Source organism: Eschscholzia californica, unplaced genomic scaffold, assembly GCF_041429995.1.
Source record: "Eschscholzia californica isolate CP2 unplaced genomic scaffold, dmEscCali1.0.p SCAF_6, whole genome shotgun sequence".
In the NCBI taxonomy this organism is placed as follows: domain Eukaryota; kingdom Viridiplantae; phylum Streptophyta; class Magnoliopsida; order Ranunculales; family Papaveraceae; genus Eschscholzia; species Eschscholzia californica.
The window spans coordinates 31247766-31268457 of NW_028238483.1; the positions used below are offsets into that span (position 1 = coordinate 31247766).

Below are 20692 nucleotides of genomic sequence, written 5' to 3' on the forward strand. Positions count from 1 at the left end.
GCCTGTACAGGTGAAATCATTTTCCTGTTAATCGCATTTTATTCGCGTAACCAACTTAACTTCACTTACCACCAAAATCATCTTCATGAGTGACTTATTTTGATTTTCACATACCCCAATTGTTTTTATGTAAGTTTTACAAGTTGCTTCAAAACTATCACACCCAATAAAAAATAATGTGCCCTATATATCTTTACAAATATGTCTATCTTTCCCAATACCAATGTTTTGTTATATATATTACAAAAACTATGTTTCATTACCATATTCATATAGTCATTAGACATTTTTTGAGCAGGATGGATTATGTTTGTACCAGAAGGAACAGCACAAGCCCCATTTCTTGTATGGGTTGTTTTTCTTCTTTTCTAAAGGAGACCTTCAATTCTCCCTAGATTTTTTAGCACATCTCGTCCCATCTTATGCTACAAAATCATGCAACATGTGTGATGAACCGAACCTGTGATTCTGATCGTTGGGGTCCGTACAGTTATAATCTGTGGTATCGATCCCAAGAGAAGAGGCCGCTGCTGCTGCAGCAGCATTATACATATTGTCGGGTCTCATAATAAAATTCTGATTTGGACCTCCAGACATCGATAGCCCACCGTCATCAGAGTGTTGTAGCCCCAATGTGAGAGAAACCCCATTTCCACCTCCATATCTTGTTAGTTCAGCCATTTGATATGCAGCATTAGCAGCCACGAACCTTCCATTTCCATTTCCTTGAGACTGGACTAATGCATCTTGAAGAAAACTACAGTCATTTTCATGGGATCTTTGTGCATTGCTTAGTTTCATTCCTCCATAGGTTTCATCTCCATGAGCTCCATTTTGAAAGGACACTCCACTTTCAATGTTGGGAACGGCATCAGGTTTCGGTTCGTAGAATCTCTCTGTTGTTGCTGACTTCACTAGTTGTTGTAATCCTTCTGTCCTATCTTCGGGTGCCTTTGAGTTTGTTGATTTCGTTATATTCTCGGACGAAGAATTTGACTCTATCTCGGTTTCACCAAATTCTTCTTTATACATTTCCTCCACCATTGGCTTCCAGAGACGTACTCTTGCGTTAATAAACCAATTCGAAACCTAATGGATAAACAGTTAACATCCATGAATATACATCGAAAGACAAAAATGGGTTGCAGAGGAAATCCTTTGAAATTAAGATTACCTGACTTCTTGTCAAACCTGTCTGTCTTGCTAGCATGATTTTATCGGAATCCTTTGGGTAACTGATGAATGTCAAGAAAAAGGAAGAGGTTAGATAGGAAGATGAGCTCATTGATGGGGCAAAAAGCAACACAGAAAACAGAATCAGAAGAGAATTTGAGGAATTTACGGGTGAAGGAAGTGTTCAAAGAGCCAAGCACGAAGAACCGAAACAGAATTCTCAGGAAGTCCTCTCTGTGGTCTCCAAGCATGTTGTTGCATCATACCAAACTGTTGAAATGCTCTCTGTTGCCTGAGTTGTTGGTCCACAAATCGAAGACGAGATATTCCACCAACTTTGTTGTTTCCTGCATTATCTTGCTCTCCAAGGTTCTTCCGAGTGGCATTAATCTGATCATTAATCGCATCTTTTAAGCAACGAAAATGGCGGGAAATTGTCTGAAGGGCAAGTGCTGTATATGGTTTAGCAGCCCCAGATCCTGCTATTACATCAAAAGACGACACTACAATTTGCATTTGATGGTAATATTGTTTGTATCTTCTATCAACCTGTGAAAACGTTCAAATATGATATTAGTTCAAGAGCTCATCCAATCAAGAAAGATTAGCCTAAAACAAGAATGGGTTTGATGATCTTACCTCATCTAACATGGACAAAAGCTTTGTCATCTTGTTCTGTAATTCTTGTCTCTCAGACGATGAAAGTTCACTTCCTGAGACGTTCGTTAATTCTTGAGGATTTGAAGACCCATCTTTCAATTGCTCATCGATCTCTATAGATGCTTTTAAAACACCATTATGTTGCTTCAAAACCTTATGAACATTGACTACTTCATCAAGCAATTGTTGACTTATTTTGAGGTATTTTGAGTTAGTAATGGTGCTCGAAATTCCCGATACTCCATATGGACTAGAATCGGAATGGATTTGTTTAGGACCTAGACCAGATATATGATTGTTTAGTGCTTCTTCTTTTATTAGATCTTGATGGGTACCTCCAAAACCAGGTTGCAAATATTCACCATTTCTCAATTGCTTGTTTTGAGAACTCTCATCATCTCTAGAACTCAAGAAAGAAGTAAGACCCGAATTAGGTTGGCGAAACTGAAACGAAGAGATTGGGATTGCAGATGGGATTTGTGTGCTAAGAGAAAGAGATAATCCTTGACCCTGCAAATTTTGCCCTCCATTAAGAATCTCTAATTGTGTACCCAAACTCATATGAGTCTCTCCACCAACTGAGCTTTGGGCAAGATCGTTCACTCCGCCGTTAACTGGCCCAATGATTGAATCCATATTTGTATGATTATGACCACCTGATTGCTGCATAAACATCATCTCATTTCTACCATCTCTCCAAAAACTATAACCTTGTTCCCCACTTTGTGAACCCGAAAAATTCGACAACATCCCTTGTTGTGAGGACCCTAATTCTTGAGTTCCGGCCGATGGAAGATCGACACAGTTTTGCTGTGATTGAGAATTTGCAGATAGAGGATCATTATAATTCATATACATCATCATGTTCCCTGAAAGACCTTGAGTTTCAGGATAAGAATTTGGTGCTGAATCTCTTAGATAGTGACTTGAAGGAGGGTAATAAGTAGCCATGATTTTTGTGTTTCCTCAAACTTGGGAACTTCCTTTTGAGGATGAGTACTACTACTACTTTGAATTGAACAACAAACCATTACCAGTATAGTCTTTGCAAAGGAAATTTGTTGTTTCTCCACCAACTAATGACATATAATAGAGATGATCAATAATAAGTCAATAACCAAAGTGAACATTTACAAAACCTAGAAGAAAAAAAAAAGTCAAGATTGATTCCAAAATTATCATAATCAAGGGTTTCCACTTTGTTGAGAAAATGGGTTTTGTAGATAAACATCAAACATAGACTAATAATCCTCATAAAATATGTTATAAACCCTTAAAAGGGGCAAAACCCAAAGTTGAGAATGAAAGGATAAATCAAAAGAGTTCATTAAAAAAAGAACATCTATCATCTTCATGCATGAAAACCCACATCATAAAACCTATCAATTTAATCACATACACATCAACACTTCAAATAGATAAGAGAGAGAGAGAGAGAGAGAGAGAGAGAGAGAGAGAGAGAGAGAGAGAGAGAGAGATGGTACCTGAAAACCAGAGTATGTGTGAATTATGGGGAGCAAGAAAAACTTAAAAAAAGAACAAGTCTGATCAGCTGAAGTAGACCCTTGTAAAATTGAGACAAAACCAATCCCAAGAGATCAAAAACAACAAGCTCCTTTAATCTAACCAATTCTTCAATAAAAAATTAAAAAAAGGAGAAAAAGAACAACCACCTTTATGTTTTTAATAAGTAGTTATTAATCTCTCTCAACCATCTTTCTCACACGTGAGATTTTCACACATAATCCAATTCTCCATTAAAACTCCCTTTAAAGCTTTCTCTGTTTTGTTCAAACCCTTTTTCTCTTTATCTTCTCTCTAACTTGCTGTTGTTGTTGTTGTTGGTTGTTGTTCTTTGCCTTACTCTCTTATTCTAGTTAAGATGTTCAAATCCTCTAACTACCAGTTGGTAGACCAAAACCTCTCTTAAACCCCATTACCCATCTCCCCTTCAAATTCTTCTCTTTCTAGTTCTTCTCAAATCTTTCTCTCTTGTCCAATACCCTTTTATTGAGACTCTTTGAGAGATCTGAATTGATGTAATAATATACACCATATAAAGAAAAGGAAGAAAAATATCTTATCTCTAATCTTAATTTAATTATGGTTTGATCATGAAAATTAATCAAGTAGTAATTAAAATTTAAGTTGTTAATAAATATCCCTACCCTACTTGACTCAGCTTCCTTCTATTGATTACTTAGGAAATGACGTCCCCATGGAATTCAAAATTCTCTAATTTGGTTTTTTTCTCTTCCACATATAATATATAATAAAAAAAAATTCAATAAATTATGTTATTTTTGTTTATTTTTTGTTGGAGTAGAAATTTTCAAAAACTTTTAAAATTATTATTCATTTAATAAAGAGCTCATCTGGTAAAACCCCCAAACTTGTCTTAGAAAACCTCCAAACCTTTTGAGATTTCTAACTTGTGTTTCTACCCCGGATGAATTCACTCAAAGATCACAGACTAAATATAATTATTTGGAAAGAATGTGTCAAATAGATCTTTAGCTTGTGTTTTTATCAAGATGAAATCGCACTCAAGAATCACATACTAAATCAAAGACTAACGGTGGTCTCTTATTGTCCACAAGAGACTTACAGACCTGGTGGTTTGTACACCTAGAAATTTTGCAACTTTTCGTAGAAAGACTTTCCTTCTTACCTGCCCTTGTATTTTTTGTCTTTTACGCGTGAAACTTATATATAGACAAATATCTAGACAAGAGTTGTTTTTATTTTGAATGACATGAAATTTCATCTAATTCAATGCAACACGAATACACTTACATTATTTATTCATGTCATTTAAGGTAGAGAAGATGTGTTTTATATATTGACTAGTTATGTGAAAAGCAAAATAAAAATGTTGTTTTCTTCACTAACTTTTATCGAATACCGAAGCTTTTGATCTTAATAGGGTGAACCCACCACTGATGTGAACGATTTTATATGGGTCTCCCATTTGAAAAGGAACATAGTATGTTATTTTGGTACACAACATATGATAACGTTAATTTAAGTAAAGTCTTTTGTACACTATCTTTTGATATGTACACCATCCTATGAAAATGATCAAATAAACATTTCCTTTTCATTGTTATTTGATAGTGATGATCAAATTTGTGGGCCTATTATACAATTTCAAAATTATTGACTCTAATATTTTTCTCCCAAAATTAGGTGAAACAAACTAGGCTCTATCACTCAAGTCTCAACATATATATTTATATAATCTATGTGCTTACATGAATTTATTGTTTTTAATTTTTAATCAACTTTTGCTTTCATGCTAAAACAAGCAATTTGTAATAATTGCTTCTTCAAACACAATTTTATTCACAAATATTAACTTGGAAGAAGGAGATGGTAAATTCGTAATATTAGTAAAATATGAGGACTTATTGGTCAAAAGAAGAGCTAGCCTACATACAATTAATAGGTTTAGCAGAGCCAGTAGCTACCGGAAGATCTGACGTGGGCGGCGTATCCAACACACTTTGTCAGATGCATAGATTATTTAGGGAATCGAAAAGTCGAAAACAAAGGAATCAAAACAATACCTCGAGATCCTAAGAAGAAGATCAAATCTTAGGCGTCGATTTGTTTGATGATATTTACAGAGAGCAATAGCTATTGACACGTAAGCTCATAAAAGACAAACCTCTGACAAATTATTGAACTTACAATCATTACTGTTCGATTAAATTAAGAAGGGGCTAAATTTTATGATAATTTCATCTTGATTGAATGTCTTATGTTTCCGCCGTATTTAATACCTCCGAATCTTGGACTAGATTGAATATGAGAGTATTTTTGGCACGTGGGTATAATGACAGCCGAATTAGATACCCAGTGGCTAGTGAAGTCAAATGAAGTTCAAAGGTTTTTGATAGTTAAGGAAGCAATTAACAAGTAAATTGATAACTTAATGTTTCCATGTGTCTGTGATGTTCAAGTTGGTAAAAGGAGATTTCATCAAAAAAAAAAAAAAAAGTTGGTAAAAGGAGAGCACTAACTAGAATAGGCAGTAGTCAACCGTTGGTAGTCCAAGTGGTTCTAAGGTGTACATAAACTCCAGAAAATCCTGGAGGTCCCAGGTAATACTTCCGTTCCGTGTGTGTGTGTGTCTGTGTGTGTGTGAAGGGGAAAGAGGGAGAAAGACGTGTGTATGTGTGAGGGGGAAGAGCGAGAAAACAGACACTAACTCAACCGGTCCGGGCACAAATCCTAAGTGTTCATCCGGGCATCAGAACAAAACGTGCGGACATTTCGAATTTTTCTCCAACAAAGTGCCCGTCCGTGACCGTTTTGATAGTCGGACAAACCGAATATCGATCGGTCGAGCACCGGTCACTAATGAACAAATAAAGAAATTTTCAAAATTAAAACTGTTTTGTAGCTAAATACAACTTTCTAAACTTCCACTTAACAATTCCAAAACGTAAATGAATACAAAATTAAAAGATAATCATTGAGATTTCTCATGGACTACGATCGGTTGTATCTTCTCATGGATTACGATCGGTGTGTTGTGAATTCTAGGGTTACCGATGAGATATTGAAATTTGGAGGAGAGAGAAGTAGAGAGGCGAAGACAAGATTAAGAAAATTGATTTCTAGGGTTATATATTGTTACTCTTGAAATCTAATGGTTGTAGCTAACCTTACAAATCTAAAGGCTTAAAATCAATCATATAGGCGGGCTGGTATAACATGTAGTATAAACGGACGAATATGGGCAGGTTCGGTCCAACAGACTATATAAGCGGGCAGACTCGGTCGGATCACCGGGTAAGGACCTATGCCCGCGTCCGTCCGCTTAAGCGGAGTGTGTGTGTGTGTGTGTGTGTGTGTGTGTGTGTGTGTGTGTGTGTGTGTGTGTGTGTGTGTGTGTGTGTGTGTGTGTGTGTGTGTGTGTGTGTGTGTGTGTGTGTGTGTGTGTGTGTGTGTGTGTGAAAGAAGGATAAAGAAGATATGAGGAGATCAAGACAAGGGAGCAACTAACAAAAAATTGAATTTTTTTACTGATGTAGACGCAGCGGAATAATTAAAGAACAATAAAATAAACTACGAATAATTAAAGAAAACTGTAAGAAACACTAAAATAAACTTAAATTCTTAATAACTTCAATGGTTTTTCTCTTCAAGGTGAATAATAACATAGACTAGATCTCCTTTTATAAGATAATAAACCTTCCTAGATAGACTCAAACTAGGATTCCTAAAATAATAAACTACTCAAACATAGAAACTTTAAAAATAAAGAAATATCAAATTAAAGTAACTTCTCCTATACTAAATAAACTACTATTATAACCAAATAGGATGTGGGCACGCGTGGACGTGGGCCCACACGTTTATGCACCTGCATCAGCACCCTGTTCCCCAGAAGGTTCGTCCCGAACCGATTTCGATGAAGAAAACAAGTTGATGCACCCGCAGACGATGAACTTTGTCATGGCGATCCGTAATTCCCACTTCGAACGAAGTTTGCACTGGAATTGAAGGATACTAATGTGCAAGTAATCGTCAACCTCGTACGCAAACTCATATGCCAATGATTCTCGCAAAATTAACCTTAGTGAATAAATAATGTTCATCTCGCCATCTTCCCACGGTAGGCACAACCACTTAATCTTCAAGAAAGTGTGAAGTACTATGAGCAAGTGTGAAGTAAGAGTAATTGTAACAAATTTCCAAAATATTTCATCAATAGCCAAAGTATAAGCATAACCATCGCTAACTAAGATATCGATATGGAACCATGTAGTGTAGATATGCCACGCAAAATTGACTTTTCCAAGTTCATCTTCATGTAGTTTATGTACTCTAACGTGATCAATACCTGGAGCCCACTGTTTGTTTTCTTCAATTGATATGTGAAACCTAGATGGAAGTTGTTCAATTGGTATGTGATCTTTGACCATTGAGTATAGGTTCATTGTAAGAATTGGGAAATTGATCCTCTTTTTCATAATTGTTTGAAGAATATTTGGTAGGAAGAGATTTGATAGAGAAAGCGGCGATGTGGGACATAATTGATTCGGAAAATTCTGGGTTGTTCTTCTTGTTCCTCTTTTTCTTAATTGTTTCTCTTGTTGTTCTTCTTCTTGGTTGTGATGGGTTTTGATAATTGCTTTTTGTTCTTCTTTTCCTTCACTAAATTTTGGGTTTTGATTACTTGGGTGTGTTGATAACTGAGTTTCAACTTGAGGAGAAGATTCAAAATTTTCTGACAGAAGTGTTGGGGATATGGAAGATTCAAAATTTTCTGGTAGAAGTGTTGGGGATATGGAATAGTAAGGAGAGATTTGTTGTGTTGGTGATGGTGTTTGACACTAAAAGATTGGGAGGAAGACAGGAACATGTTGGTGATATTGGGGTAGGGTTATTTGGGTAGTGGTTATAGATGGGATTTGAATATTATGTATAGGGAAACTAGGGGTGCCTATAGAATCCGAGTTGTAGCCTACATAACTAGGGTTTGTATATGTGTGGTGGAATGTTTGGTTGGAGAAGGGTTCCTGTAGAGAATGAGGAGAAAGATGATGTAGAGGTACTTGTAGTTGTTGTTCCTCATTGTAAACTTGTGGGTGGTTATAAGAGTTGAATTGGGAGAAGCTGAGTTGGTTATGGGTTGAGTGGCCCAGGGTGGTTAATGGTGTTGTAAGGTATGTGGTAGGGGGTAGTGGGTTTTCGAAAAAAGTAGGGTTTGGGGGCTGATGGTCGGGTATGTGATGGTATATTAGCATGGGTTGGCCAATTGTTTCAATGTTTGCGGAAGATTCGAGAAAGAGTGGGTTTGAGAATGGAGGGTAGGGTGCGGTTATGTGGGGGCTAGTAATGTTGTGTGGAGTTCTATTGGTGGTCTGAATTGGTGTAGAAGATGTGGGTGGTATACTGTTGTAGGTAAAGTGGAATGGTGGGGGTGTTGTGGGGCATGGGTTGTATATTGTAAAACCAAAGAGTGTGTGTGTAGTTGGATTAGTGGCATAAGTGTTGGAACTTCCTGGGATGTTGAAAGTGTTGGTGGGTACTGTTGGTGGACTAATGGAAGTCGGGTAAGAAGTGGGTTGTTGGGCGGTGGATGGTGGATGGTGGTGGTGATGTTTGAATGGAAGTAGTAGATGAAGGAGCGGTGGTAAAAGAGGGAGACTTACATATGTCTTCGATTTGTTTAGATAACTTCATGATGGAATCATTGACTTGATCGAATTTTTCCATATTTTCCTTCTTGTAATTTTCGAAAGCTTCTTCCAATTTTGTAACCGAGGATAACTTCTTGTTGATGTTGTCCCATTCGGAGGCAAAAGTTGGTGTCTTCTCTTTGATTGTTGGAGTAGGGACGGTAGGATTAACCATTGTGATTGGTTAAAAAAAATGGCTCTGAATACCACTTGATGTAGACGCAGCGGAATAATTAAAGAACAATAAAATAAACTACGAATAATTAAAGAAAACTGTAAGAAACACTAAAATAAACTTAAATTCTTAATAACTTCAATGGTTTTTCTCTTCAAGGTGAATAATAACATAGACTAGATCTCATTTTATAAGATAATAAACCTTCCTAGATAGACTCAAACTAGGATTCCTAAAATAATAAACTACTCAAACATAGAAACTTTAAAAATAAAGAAATATCAAATTAAAGTAACTTCTCCTATACTAAATAAACTACTATTATAACCAAATAGGATGTGGGCACGCGTGGACGTGGGCCCACACGTTTATGCACCTGCATCATTTACCCAAAATGAAGATGTCCTAGAACAAATCTTGTTGACTAAAGTCTTTATGTCTCGTAGACTTTTCTTTGTGCCCAAAGTTGCGGCCTTAAAAGTTAAGGTTTTTCTGGATAACCCAGAACAATCCTCAAATCTCAACCATCAAATACTGAATTCTGTTCCAAGCTAACAGTACATAATGCCAAACATAGCAAAAAAGTTATCTCAAGTGAAAAACTCAATTTGGCGATAGTTAACTAGAGATATCTCAAAAGTATACTCCATCTTTAGAATATGTTCGTGAGATATCTATAATTGTTTAACTCGTCATTTTTTAAATTTAACAACAAGACTACACAACCCGCCTCTTGGGACTCCCACTTGAACCACATGTGAGGGAAACAAGAGTTTCTCTCTCCACGTGACTGGACATGTGAGAGGAGAGAGAAACAAAGGTTCTCACATGCGGTTCAAGTGGGAGTCCCTAGAGGTGGGTTGAGTATACATTTTGTAAATTTAAACCAATGGAAATCAAGTCTTCATGTACTTTCAAACTAATTATAAAAATTATCCCGCCACATAAGTAAACAGAACAACTTTGAAAATTTGCATTAAAGACATACAAAAATTGGAAGATCAATATTTTGCCAAATTAAAATGAGAATTTATCTTGACACTTGACATATAACAGTAAACTCATGTTTGGCGCACCGAAATTACGTGGGAATGGTGTGTAATTTACGGGAATCACAATCCCGGTATCACAATCCCGGTTCTTGTTTGGCTCGCAGGAATGTAGGGGAAATCCTATTCCTTCGGGAATGGGATGCCCCCTAAATGGGGTAATAACAAACTCAGAGAGGGGTGGGTTTGTGATTTGTATTCTCAGGAATGATTATTTAAATATTTATGGATAAGTTATCCTTAATAAATATTTTAAAATGGCTAATATTAAAATCGTTCATCACATAATATCATAACTATAAAAAGTTAGCAATCTAGGGTTTCAGCCATCACCATAGCAGCTCTCTCTCGCTCGAACATAACTGTCTTTAGTGTTTTCTTCTCTCTCGCTCGAACAAAACTCTATTTAGTTTTATAGGGGCCTCCTAGAAGTGTTATAGGCGCCTCTTTCCTTCACAAACTCCCTCTCAAATTTGCCTGGAGGGAAGTGCCTATAACACTTATAGGGGGCGCCTTTAAAACTACCCTTAGTTTTTTTCCCTTCTTTGTTATTCCGGTCAATTTCAAACAGTTTTCAAACAATTTTTTTCGCCGCGACCTTTATTTATTTGCATCTCTATTTCCATACGAACCAAACACCAAGTTAGGAACATGTAGGAATCGTATATTCGTATTTATGTTCCTGGTCAAACTAAACATCGAACTAAAATAATATGATTTCTATAAATTACGTTCCAGAAATATGGTTCTCAGAAACCCCATTCCATTGTAGGGCGCCGAATGCGATCTAGATGATTCTTTTAGTGTCTACTTGGAGATGCTCCTAACCAAGGTTAATATCACGTGAGCCACGTGCAAATTTTAGCTATTAGGGGGAAACAATAAGGTACTCATACTTTATTGGGTCATTAAAGGAAGGGGCCAATGGGATGAGGACAAGAAGAATTTAATCCGTAAGGTGCAACAACGCAACCGTGATATCAATTTTTCTTTAGCAAATAAAGATTTGATCTACCTGACGAAAAAGATTGAAAATATCAATGGTTAATTTTGTTTCCTATTTTCTTATCTTAATGGATCCGTAAAATCTAATCATCTGCATTAAACTTCAATTAAATATTAGTTATTTTAACAAAAAATAGAAGAACGAAATATTAGTTAGTTTTTGGAGTAGACTATCACAACCTAATGGTATACACGGTTCAACTAAAAACTTTCAAAAAATGTAGTGTGAAATCATGGGACCCACTAAACATTGCGTGGGAATCTTCTATGGGTGTCTTTTTTTTCTTCCCTATTAACATCTTGTTTTTGTTTGAAATTAATAAGAAAGAAAGAGGGCCCCATGTTTTAGCGACTTCAGTTTTGACACGTAACTTTGTTTTAAAGGGATAATGTAGTGGGTCCCTCTTGGTTAAGAAAGTCTTTGTCCCTTCTCGTCAGCTTTTTATATTGTTATACTCAATATCGAATATAATATCTTAAATAAAACAATTAGAAAATAAGATAATTTAAGAGTGTTGAGGTTTTTATTTGTAGAAGGTCTATAATATATATGGGGATGCAACCTCTCTAAATGGATAAGTTCTTTTCTGAGTATAAATACGATTTACATCAGTCATTACATGGTATCAATACATCATCAAAATGAAATAAACACGGTTATGATAAAGTCTAAAGTTCAACAACATATTAAAGAAGCCTAAAGTCAGATAAATTTATTATTTGTACATATGATTGGTTTGGAACTTCAAATCCAGACGTCTGGCGAAGAGGGTCCTCCCTTCGCCAGGCAGTGACTAGAGAGAGAGAGGGGGGATAGAGAAAAAGAAGAGAAAAAAAGGGAAGAAGAAGAAATTATTATTACTTCCTATGATTGAAGGTTGCCGGAAAATTAGTAAAGTAATGAAATGGAGGAGAGAGGCAGGGATGAGGTGACTTTTATGTCCTTAATTTTTTTGGAAATAATTCTATTTTGGACCTCCAAGGATAGTTTAGGAAAAAGTTTGAAACGGTCAAATCGAACTGATGTACACTTATGGATCAAAACGGCGAGTTGATCACAAATAGAGGGTGAAAATGAGATTAACCTTTTGTTGAACTCCGGTTATTTAAGGTATAAATGAAGTAATTTGATTTATCGTGCTTATTACATCCTGATGATGTATTAATGCCTATTTGTGATATAGTCAACCATCAAGAAAATAAAATTGGGACTAATGTTAATATTTTCGAAAAAGAATCAACCATTGCTCCCCTAAACAATCATATTTATAAAGCATTAATAATGTAGCCTCGTCTAAATAACGAACTACCAATTTTCTATTTTCTACTTCAAGTTCGACCTAACATTTAGTACCAAATAAAACGCGTATGTACCTATTTTAATATGTATATACTTATTATAATAATTATTTATCATTTATTCTTATTGTTAATTATTAAGAGTCTACTACATTAATTAATTTATCCACTTTTGTTATGAACCAATAATTCTAGATTGCTAGAGGAAGACTTGGCTAATTGCTCACTTTTATACATTGTTTCAATACTATTGGCAGGGAGAAGAAGAAAACTTTTTTTTTTTTAGGAAAAAAAAACACAAGATAAAGTTATGGGCACCCCTTCTATTTGACTTTTCATGTAAATAATACACTGTTGTCTCTGGACCACTTTTAGCAACAAAGAAGAAAAAAAATTAACAAAAAAAACACCAAACAAACAAGAAAGATAGTCGGGAGAACTAAAAGAAGAATTATTTCTGTTATGGATATCGAGCCTCTCCAATTTTAGGATAGAAACTGATGTAAAGTTTCTAATCGATCAAGAAAATACAACGGTATGCTTATGAACTCTCACCTCATCTTCAATGACATCCATGACCAAAAACTGGACCAACATCCGAAGTTCGGAACAATGAGGCCCTGTTACATAGACTGCCGCCGATTGACTTCTCTAAGCACAGCCTTGATCATCTAGCAAAACTCGCACATCTTATATGAAACGACATTGTTTAACATGGCACCAACCAAGAAGAAATACAGTGCCTGAGAAAACAGTAAAGTTAGATGGTAAAGTAGGTGATTTACTAGAGATTAGAGAAGTACTCACTTTTACTAAAAACCAAGCCAGATTGCTCAACTTGGTTTTTCCTCAGTCTCAATGTTTCCGAATTTCCTCAGTGCAAGTGCGTATATTGTTTTCCTTTTCACTGATGTTCCTTCCGATACCAATTTCACTGCCTACATATATGCACATCCACATTGTCATCAAGAAAGAAAAAAGAAGACTACGTTAACACACTCTAATGAGATGGGAGTGTTAGGTGGTGATTTTTTTTCTCATTGTCTCAATCTGACTCTTCTGAATTATATGGACCAAAATCAACTTGAATCATTGATTCAGTCAAGTCAAATATCACGAGTCAGACAAAAATAAACAAACAAACTCCAGCAATTTGGACCTTGAGTGAGATTTCATACCTGGCTCAGACTAGTGTCAAATGAGTCTGGTGCTGAGCCTGACCCTTTTCTTGGGCCCGACCCAACACTTTGACAGGCCAGGAAGACCTGTGGGTTGGCCTGGCCCGAATTGAGCCAACTTCCTTGTCCACTGGACCAGGCTCGACACAACCCATGTGTGGCCCAAGCTCAAACCGTAGCTAAATAACTGGCATGTTTAAAGGCCCCTCGAGCCCGACACCATTTTTTATATTGGATATATATCATATCCGTATAGTATTATGTATCTACTTTACATATATGTATCATGATATATATATGTTTCAAGATATTATTTGATTTATATTATGATTATATTTGACCGTTTTAAATATCATTTTGACCCTTAAAAAATGATTTTGACTATATTTGGCCCTCTAAATACTATGCTGACCACAATGGACCGTGATTCTTACATTCTTTTGCAACATATGGAAGAATGGTTTGAGTCCTTGAACATTTTTTTAAAGCCCGTGGGCCTGCCTGTGACTAAACAGGCCTGGACTAGGCCATGAAATTTGTTTCATGGTCGGGCCAGCCCGTGGGTGTAGGCGGGGCCTGCTGGCCCAGCCATGGACCTGCTTTGGACGGGCCCGTTTGACACCATGAGGCTTAGATCAATTAAAAAAACACTACCTTAGTTCGACAAGCTAACATCTTAATACTAGCGAGCAAACCAGTTATGCGATTTTGCAATCTGGTGAAACTTAACACCATGATTACATTGTCTCATATAGATTACAGTGTAAAAGAATAAATTTTACGAGCGAAAGAGTTTCTTACCATTGAAAGACTCTGCCCGTTGGAGATTAAGTGTCTCAATTCACTCTCAAGCTGAGCTTCTGATGGACCTTCATCAATAGAAGTTGTTTTTCCTTCTAGTAGGAGAGTTATCTCTCCTTTAGGCTGAGTTGAAAATGCCTCTTTCGCTTCTCCTAGCGTGCCTCGCCAAAACTAACAAACAGAAAAGATTCATTAGTAACTTAGGAACTACACAAAAAATGGAGAAGAGTTGCTCTCGACTTGGTCACATCGTATGAAAATGTAAGAAGTGCAGAAACTTGAATATCTTTGAAGTAAAACATTTTTATAGATACCTCTTCATGGATTTTAGTCATCTCACGAGCTATGACACACTTCCTGCAAATCCAGGTTATATTATTATCAGCTGGATATCATGCATCCATTAGTGATACCTTTATAAGTAGGTAATAGGTGTAAACACAAGATAGTTCTTATCCCCTACCTCGAATCACCAAAAACTGACGAAGTTTCATCGAGAAACTGATGAAGTTTATGTGGGGGAACATAAAATATCTGTGTCGCAGTTCCATTGGCAGCAAGACCCAATCTTTCCTTTCGTGATCCCGAATGCTTAGGAAGAAACCCAACTACACCAGTAAATTTGAAACTATGCATCAATAACCTAGATGTTTCTACAGAGTACAGACTATTTACACAAAACCTTGTTCACTTTTGTATAAGATTACCAAGTTCCTTAGAAAATTACCGAATGAGAATTCCTCGGTAGACAAACCAGAGGCACAAAGGGCTGTAAGCACGGCAGAAGGCCCTGGTATAGGAATAACAGGTATCTTCTCACTTACACATAGCTTTGCCTGCATAATGACCGGGACTTACTTTCACTAATTTAGACGAAAAAAACCAATATCCAATTCGATCATTACTAGCTTTACAAAAATCAGAAGATGCCAAGACAAGAGAGATAGACTTAAAAAGAAAAACTCACCAGTTCGGTACCAGGATCACTGATGCCAGGGGTCCCTGCATCACTGATTAATGCCACAATTTCTCCTTCATGAAGTCTTCTCACTATAGTTTTTTCTCGTTGGGATTCGTTAAATTTGTGATAACTTAACTGAAAATATAAAACCCAGAATCAGGGGAGGGGAATAACCATGGCATGTACACAACAAAGATAGAAACAAAAACAGGAACTCACTAAGGAAGTCTTAATGTTGTAATGTTGAAGCAACTTCCCTGAATGCCTAGTATCTTCAGACAGTATCACATCAGCCGATCTTAATACACGCAAAGCACTGCACTTTATTTCAAAAGGTGAAGTTAGAGAGCAGATTTTCTAATCAATTTCCTTATACATAAATGACTGAACTTGTCTTCCACTTTTAATGGAGAAGCTTCAAATTTGGGCACTAGGAAGGAACTATTTTTTTTTTTTTGTTGAACTACTAGGAAGGAACTATTACACATTTAAACGTCGAAAGTTGGATTGAAAACATATATTGTTAAGTCAGCAGTCAATCAACTCAAACCCAATTGGCAATGAGTGGAGAGGACCTTGACATTATATTCTTGGTTGCCAGATTGTTCTTCTCTCACGTGGGACTATTCCCACACGTCCCCTCACGTGTGGAGTTCGGTGAGCCTATTTTCGTTTCAGGTGATATGGAGCACGTGTGGCTTTTAAGCCTATCACGTGTAGCCCTAGCTCTAATACGATGTTTAGTTTGTAGTCATCCAGCTCAAAAACAAATTGGTTATGAGTAGAGATGACCTAGACATTACATTCTTGGTTGTCCCATTCTCCCACGTGGGACTATTCTCACATGCATAATACAAACTAAGAAAGATAAGCATAAGTTGACATTAAAGTTCAGTGAGGACTAATGACAAATACTTACTAGGCAAAAAAAAAAAGAAGTCGAATTCATACCGCAAAGTTATGTCTTCAAGATTTCCAATTGGGGTTGCCACTAGATATAAACCAGATTTTAGAGGACCCTGCAAAATTTGACAATGGGTATTAATCATCATTCCCTCAATCCAAAAACAAAAAAAAAAAAACCCTAAAAAGAGGAATTGATCATTACTTGTTTGGAGGGAATTTCTGAAATAGGAAGGTCTGTAGTTTCATGGATTTCTTCTTCTGGGTTAGTGGAAGAAGAGAAGGCAAACACCCCATGTTTAGGTTTATGAGGTGAAGAAGATGATTGAAGAGAGAAGAATGGTTTGGGGAGTCTCGTTTTCAAGTGCCATGAAAGAGCAGAAGAAGGTGGTGGGGAGAGAAGCAATGAAGGAGGAAGTCGAAGTAGATGAGAGAGTGTTCTCATCGCTGCGCTTGGGCTACCGGAGTACCCGGTTCTAGTTCTAAACTGCTAGCCTAGTCGAAGGTAGTGCGTCTTGTTATAAGTTAGATCTACAATCTGACTCGAGGTCCGAGTGAATAGAACCGAATTTCAGCTGATAGCTGACACCTCACTGGAAAAACTTGCACATAGATCAAACACATACTTTCTCTACTTCTGTAATCAAATTTTTTTACTCGTTTATTTGAAGTTTCGATGCTAACAATCAGATAATCAAACCTGATAATACTTAGACGATGTTGGGCCGAAAGAGTGACATTGTTACAGAAATACTTTAATGACACTGTACACAGAAAACTAAGGTAACTAAATAACTAAACAAAACTTTCGAAAATCAAGAACATAAGGTACATATCAAGCTTCATATAGTTCAAATTTGAGAACTCCTTGCTGCTAAAAGGAAACATTTAAGACATGCTTAATTCAACTTTAGTTTCATCTCGACTTTTGGTTCTTATTCGCCTTATTTGAGCTTCCAAGCGATGGGAAATCATCTTTTCCAAAGTTAAGTGGCGGAAAATCATCTCGCCCTAGGTTAAGTGGGCTGTTGTTACTTGCTGTCCTTCCTCCTGCAAATCCTTGAGATTCAGTATTCATGGTTCGATTGCCATTAGCACTTTGTGGGGTTTGTGGGGTTCGGACTTGCATAACCGGTGACGAATTGTTCATTGTGGACCTTGAAAGAGGTTGAAGACCTCGCAACTCCGGATCAGGCAAGAAGTTGTATGGAAGCTTGCTCTCATCCATCTTCCTAAAAGTGATCGAAATCCTGAAAAATCGAAATCAAAGTATTGATAAGATTTTATTGTTATTCAGCCAAATAAATAGAAGGCAACTTGGATTATGATTCTTAATGGGTAAGTTATTAGAGCATTACCTCTTCGAAGGCACACCAGGAACACAATGCTTAGCGACATCTGCACCATTTCCATTTAAGATAAGCACTGACCTGCAATATAAGAAAGATGATAATGAATATGAATCGTTCGATCTTGGGTTAAAACAAAGGGTCTTAAATAAGAAAATCGGAGAATTACAATATGGTAGAAAAAAGGAAAAAGTGTACATACCCGACAGGTAGCGGGATCGAAACAGGACCAGCGAATTCTCCATCACCCATAACTTTTAAGTGAGCGCCGAAGAGAATATTGCACTCAGTCAAGAAAGAAACAGTGCAGAAAGGTCGAACAAAATCATGGTGATCGATATGAGGAGGAATGCAATCTCCTTCATCGTACATGTTCACAATGCAACTATTCGGAACACAGTTTGGCGGAAGTACGTTCCATCTAACTAGCCTCTTGATCATTGCTTTGAACATAGGAGGTAGAGGATCAACATCCTCTTCCCGAATGATACCCGGGGGATTTCCTTGTTTGTCCTGCCAAATAAAATTCCGAATTAGGGTTCTATTTAGAAGTATAGGTAGTGTGAGAAAATTGAAAGTAGAAGCTGAATTTGAAACTTACCACTGCATAGTTATAGCAACAACCGAATTGAAGAGTTACTCTTCCTTTCCCGCGCTTCCATTTTGATGGTTCTGAGTACGTTCGTTCTGTAAAAGGTTTTATAACACGTAAAGCTCAGACAATTAACATCGACTCATTGTGAAAATCATAAGCAATAGTATGAGACAAATTAAGCATTCAACTAGCCAACCATGTCATGATAACTCAATGCTATTCAACTTGTATATAATTGGACACAATGCAGTTCGAAATATGCCTATATAAAGAGACAGAGTATATATATAGTACCTCTAAGCTTTCCGGCTCGTCCCTTTTCTTGAAGACTATATACGAAATCGACGATCTTCTTTTGCTCGGTGGGATTAAAGACTTTAGTATGAAGTTCAAGTCCTTTTAAAACATTAACTTGCTTTCCATCAACTCTCTCAATGTGAGTAAAATCCTTCTTCCTTCCTACTTGTGATAACCTTAATCTCTCATCTGATTCATTATCACCTAATAGGGACATATCTGATTTCGAATTTTCGACAGAACGTTGAGGTTGTTGGTTGTTTAATACTGGTGAGGAATTACTTAGTTTCAATGGAGTTTTTGTTGTTGATCCCCATGAAGATGATGTATGACTAGAACAAATCTCTAAAGATGACATACCCTTTATAGTTCCTGCAAATCAATTTGAATAAATTCAGTTTTAGTTAGTATTAGACAAAATTAGATAAAACCCATGTTCAATTTCAATAAAAAGGAACAATCTTTAGATTCAATTTATCCCAAATTTGGATGAACAATCAAAATCAAAAACATAAAACCCTAATTAGATAAAACCTTTTTAGTGAAAATCAAAGTAAACCCATATTAGAAAACATATATGAGATTAAGCAAATAAATTTAAAAGAAAGAGATGTATAATTAATTACCATTAAGTTTAAGATTTTGAAGCCGAGTTTCTAAGAGACTAGTGCATCTATCACAGAACCCTTCTGTTAGATATGAAAGTACTGAACTGAAATCATCTCTTGATGCAAAATCATCCCCACCCATCTCTTTAGTTTCTCTCTCTAATTTCTCTCTGTAGAAATCTTGTGAATAGCTAGCTATGCCGGATAGTATGAGTTACTAGTTGTGTTGTTCTTGTTTATAGGAGTAGAGAACTTGACTAATAGTATTAGAAACCTAGTTCGATTTGGACAATGATTTTTAGAAACAATTTCTGGCAGTAAAATCTATGTGCCGTTGTACTTGCTATTTTACTACTACTCAAGTGGTAAATTTTGGGGATTGTGATTCAGTGTAATAGGTTGTTAATAGAAATTTCTATATTTGATTGGACGGATGTGATCGCATGTTAAAGTAACAACTATGGGTTCAAGATACCATTGGATTGTAACTGGAATTGTGATTGGGAGGATAATTCTCTGATTTTAATTATGAAACACTTTATTAGACACTCAATCTCTAACACTTAGAGTGACAAATAGATTTTTTAGAATTTTTGTTAAAAAATCATATCCAATGAAACACTTTATTAGACACTCTAATATGAGGTGGACACATTTATTATAGAGTGTCTAGAGAGAAAAACTCTAAAATGAGAGTGTCTCAAGTAGACACTCTAAGTGTTACTTTTAAATTTCAACCAATAAAAATCTTGTTTTTCAACTACTTTTTATCTATTGAATTGAAGAAGGACATGTGTATTAAGTATAGACACTTTAGAGATCTCCATTGGAGACCAACAAAAATTAGAGTGTCTCTTTATTGACATTTTGGAAAGAGAATCTCTATTGGCCCTTGACAACTAGGACTTTTAGAGTGTTTGTTAGAGTGTCCTATTGGAGATGCTCTAAGGGTGGGAAAATTGTCCATGACCTCGCACCAGCCCACTGGAACTCGAGCCCGACGAGGATCACGGAGGGTTGCACTTGTTTCGAGCACAACCCACCCGACTCGTCAAGTTTTGGTGGGCGAGCTTAGGTTAGAATTTTTACCCCGAGGCTCGTCCATGTTTGTGCTCACTAAGCGTCACTCACTAGTATTCAACCAAATTACATCAACTTTGTAATATATTAAGATCAATATTATTTTTTAAAATTCGTAGATATGAAATAATAACACGATACATCAAAGTTGATGTGTATATTTTATGCTAAAATTTTTTTCTATTTAAGTTGGAATTTAAAGATAATAAATAAATATCTTAATAAGAATTTATCTAAAATAAAATTTGATCGTAAACCTAAATAGAGATTTATCTAAAATTAAATTTTGTTCATAAACATACATAGTACTTATTAATACCAAATCCTAAAAAAAAGTAAAATTGGTAATTTAATATTTTGTTA

The 20692-nt window shown here is 36.2% G+C and overlaps 3 protein-coding genes across 5 annotated transcripts; all 3 read right to left on the bottom strand.

Moving 5' to 3' along the window:
• Positions 1–86: 86 nt before the first annotated feature.
• Positions 87–3806, bottom strand: LOC147533512 (BEL1-like homeodomain protein 7). Of its 2 annotated transcripts, none has more exons than XM_086649189.1 (5): positions 3318–3806; positions 1813–2909; positions 1343–1722; positions 1175–1235; positions 87–1089 (listed from the first exon to the last, which is right to left on the bottom strand). In XM_086649189.1, the coding sequence occupies exons 2-5, from the start codon at positions 2782–2784 to the stop codon at positions 421–423; spliced, it is 2082 nt and encodes a 693-aa protein (XP_086505315.1). In that variant the 5' UTR covers positions 2785–2909; positions 3318–3806; the 3' UTR covers positions 87–420. The 2 variants fall into 2 exon arrangements, with proteins under 2 accessions (XP_086505315.1, XP_086505316.1); XM_086649190.1 differs by having other exon boundaries at positions 1813–2972.
• Positions 3807–12855: 9049 nt separating this feature from the next.
• LOC147533513 (Tetrapyrrole (Corrin/Porphyrin) Methylase) lies at positions 12856–17146 on the bottom strand. 2 transcript variants are annotated; one of them, XM_086649194.1, is made up of 10 exons: positions 16606–17146; positions 16449–16516; positions 15717–15813; positions 15504–15632; positions 15264–15372; positions 15000–15144; positions 14851–14893; positions 14537–14707; positions 13365–13495; positions 12856–13300 (listed from the first exon to the last, which is right to left on the bottom strand). In XM_086649194.1, the coding sequence occupies exons 1-9, from the start codon at positions 16843–16845 to the stop codon at positions 13391–13393; spliced, it is 1107 nt and encodes a 368-aa protein (XP_086505320.1). In that variant the 5' UTR covers positions 16846–17146; the 3' UTR covers positions 12856–13300; positions 13365–13390. The 2 variants fall into 2 exon arrangements, with proteins under 2 accessions (XP_086505320.1, XP_086505321.1); XM_086649195.1 differs by having other exon boundaries at positions 12856–13246; positions 16606–16945.
• A 42-nt stretch (positions 17147–17188) lies between these two features.
• On the bottom strand, positions 17189–19582 carry LOC147533514 (RNA demethylase ALKBH9B-like). Its single transcript, XM_086649193.1, has 6 exons — positions 19268–19582; positions 18639–19013; positions 18351–18436; positions 17952–18262; positions 17759–17830; positions 17189–17650 (listed from the first exon to the last, which is right to left on the bottom strand). The coding sequence occupies exons 1-6, from the start codon at positions 19389–19391 to the stop codon at positions 17317–17319; spliced, it is 1302 nt and encodes a 433-aa protein (XP_086505319.1). The 5' UTR covers positions 19392–19582; the 3' UTR covers positions 17189–17316.
• Between the last annotated feature and the right edge of the window lie 1110 nt (positions 19583–20692).

What these genes read in the sequence shown, in the direction of transcription:
- LOC147533512 (XM_086649189.1), bottom strand. Translation starts at nt 2,784, where the DNA reads ATGGCTACTTATTACCCTCCTTCAAGTCACTATCTAAGAGATTCAGCA. An exon ending in TTTGAACACTTCCTTCACCC is followed by an intron (nt 1,236 to 1,342) that starts GTAAATTCCTCA and finishes GACATTCATCAG; the next exon opens with TTACCCAAAGGATTCCGATA. An exon ending in CAGGTTTGACAAGAAGTCAG is followed by an intron (nt 1,090 to 1,174) that starts GTAATCTTAATT and finishes TTTATCCATTAG; the next exon opens with GTTTCGAATTGGTTTATTAA.
- LOC147533513 (XM_086649194.1), bottom strand. Translation starts at nt 16,845, where the DNA reads ATGAGAACACTCTCTCATCTACTTCGACTTCCTCCTTCATTGCTTCTC. An exon ending in ACAACATTAAGACTTCCTTA is followed by an intron (nt 15,633 to 15,716) that starts GTGAGTTCCTGT and finishes TTATATTTTCAG; the next exon opens with TTAAGTTATCACAAATTTAA. An exon ending in ACGGGCAGAGTCTTTCAATG is followed by an intron (nt 13,496 to 14,536) that starts GTAAGAAACTCT and finishes GCATATATGTAG; the next exon opens with GCAGTGAAATTGGTATCGGA.
- LOC147533514 (XM_086649193.1), bottom strand. Translation starts at nt 19,391, where the DNA reads ATGGGTGGGGATGATTTTGCATCAAGAGATGATTTCAGTTCAGTACTT. An exon ending in GTTGCTATAACTATGCAGTG is followed by an intron (nt 18,263 to 18,350) that starts GTAAGTTTCAAA and finishes TTTATTTGGCAG; the next exon opens with GACAAACAAGGAAATCCCCC. An exon ending in TCGATCCCGCTACCTGTCGG is followed by an intron (nt 17,831 to 17,951) that starts GTATGTACACTT and finishes CTTATATTGCAG; the next exon opens with GTCAGTGCTTATCTTAAATG.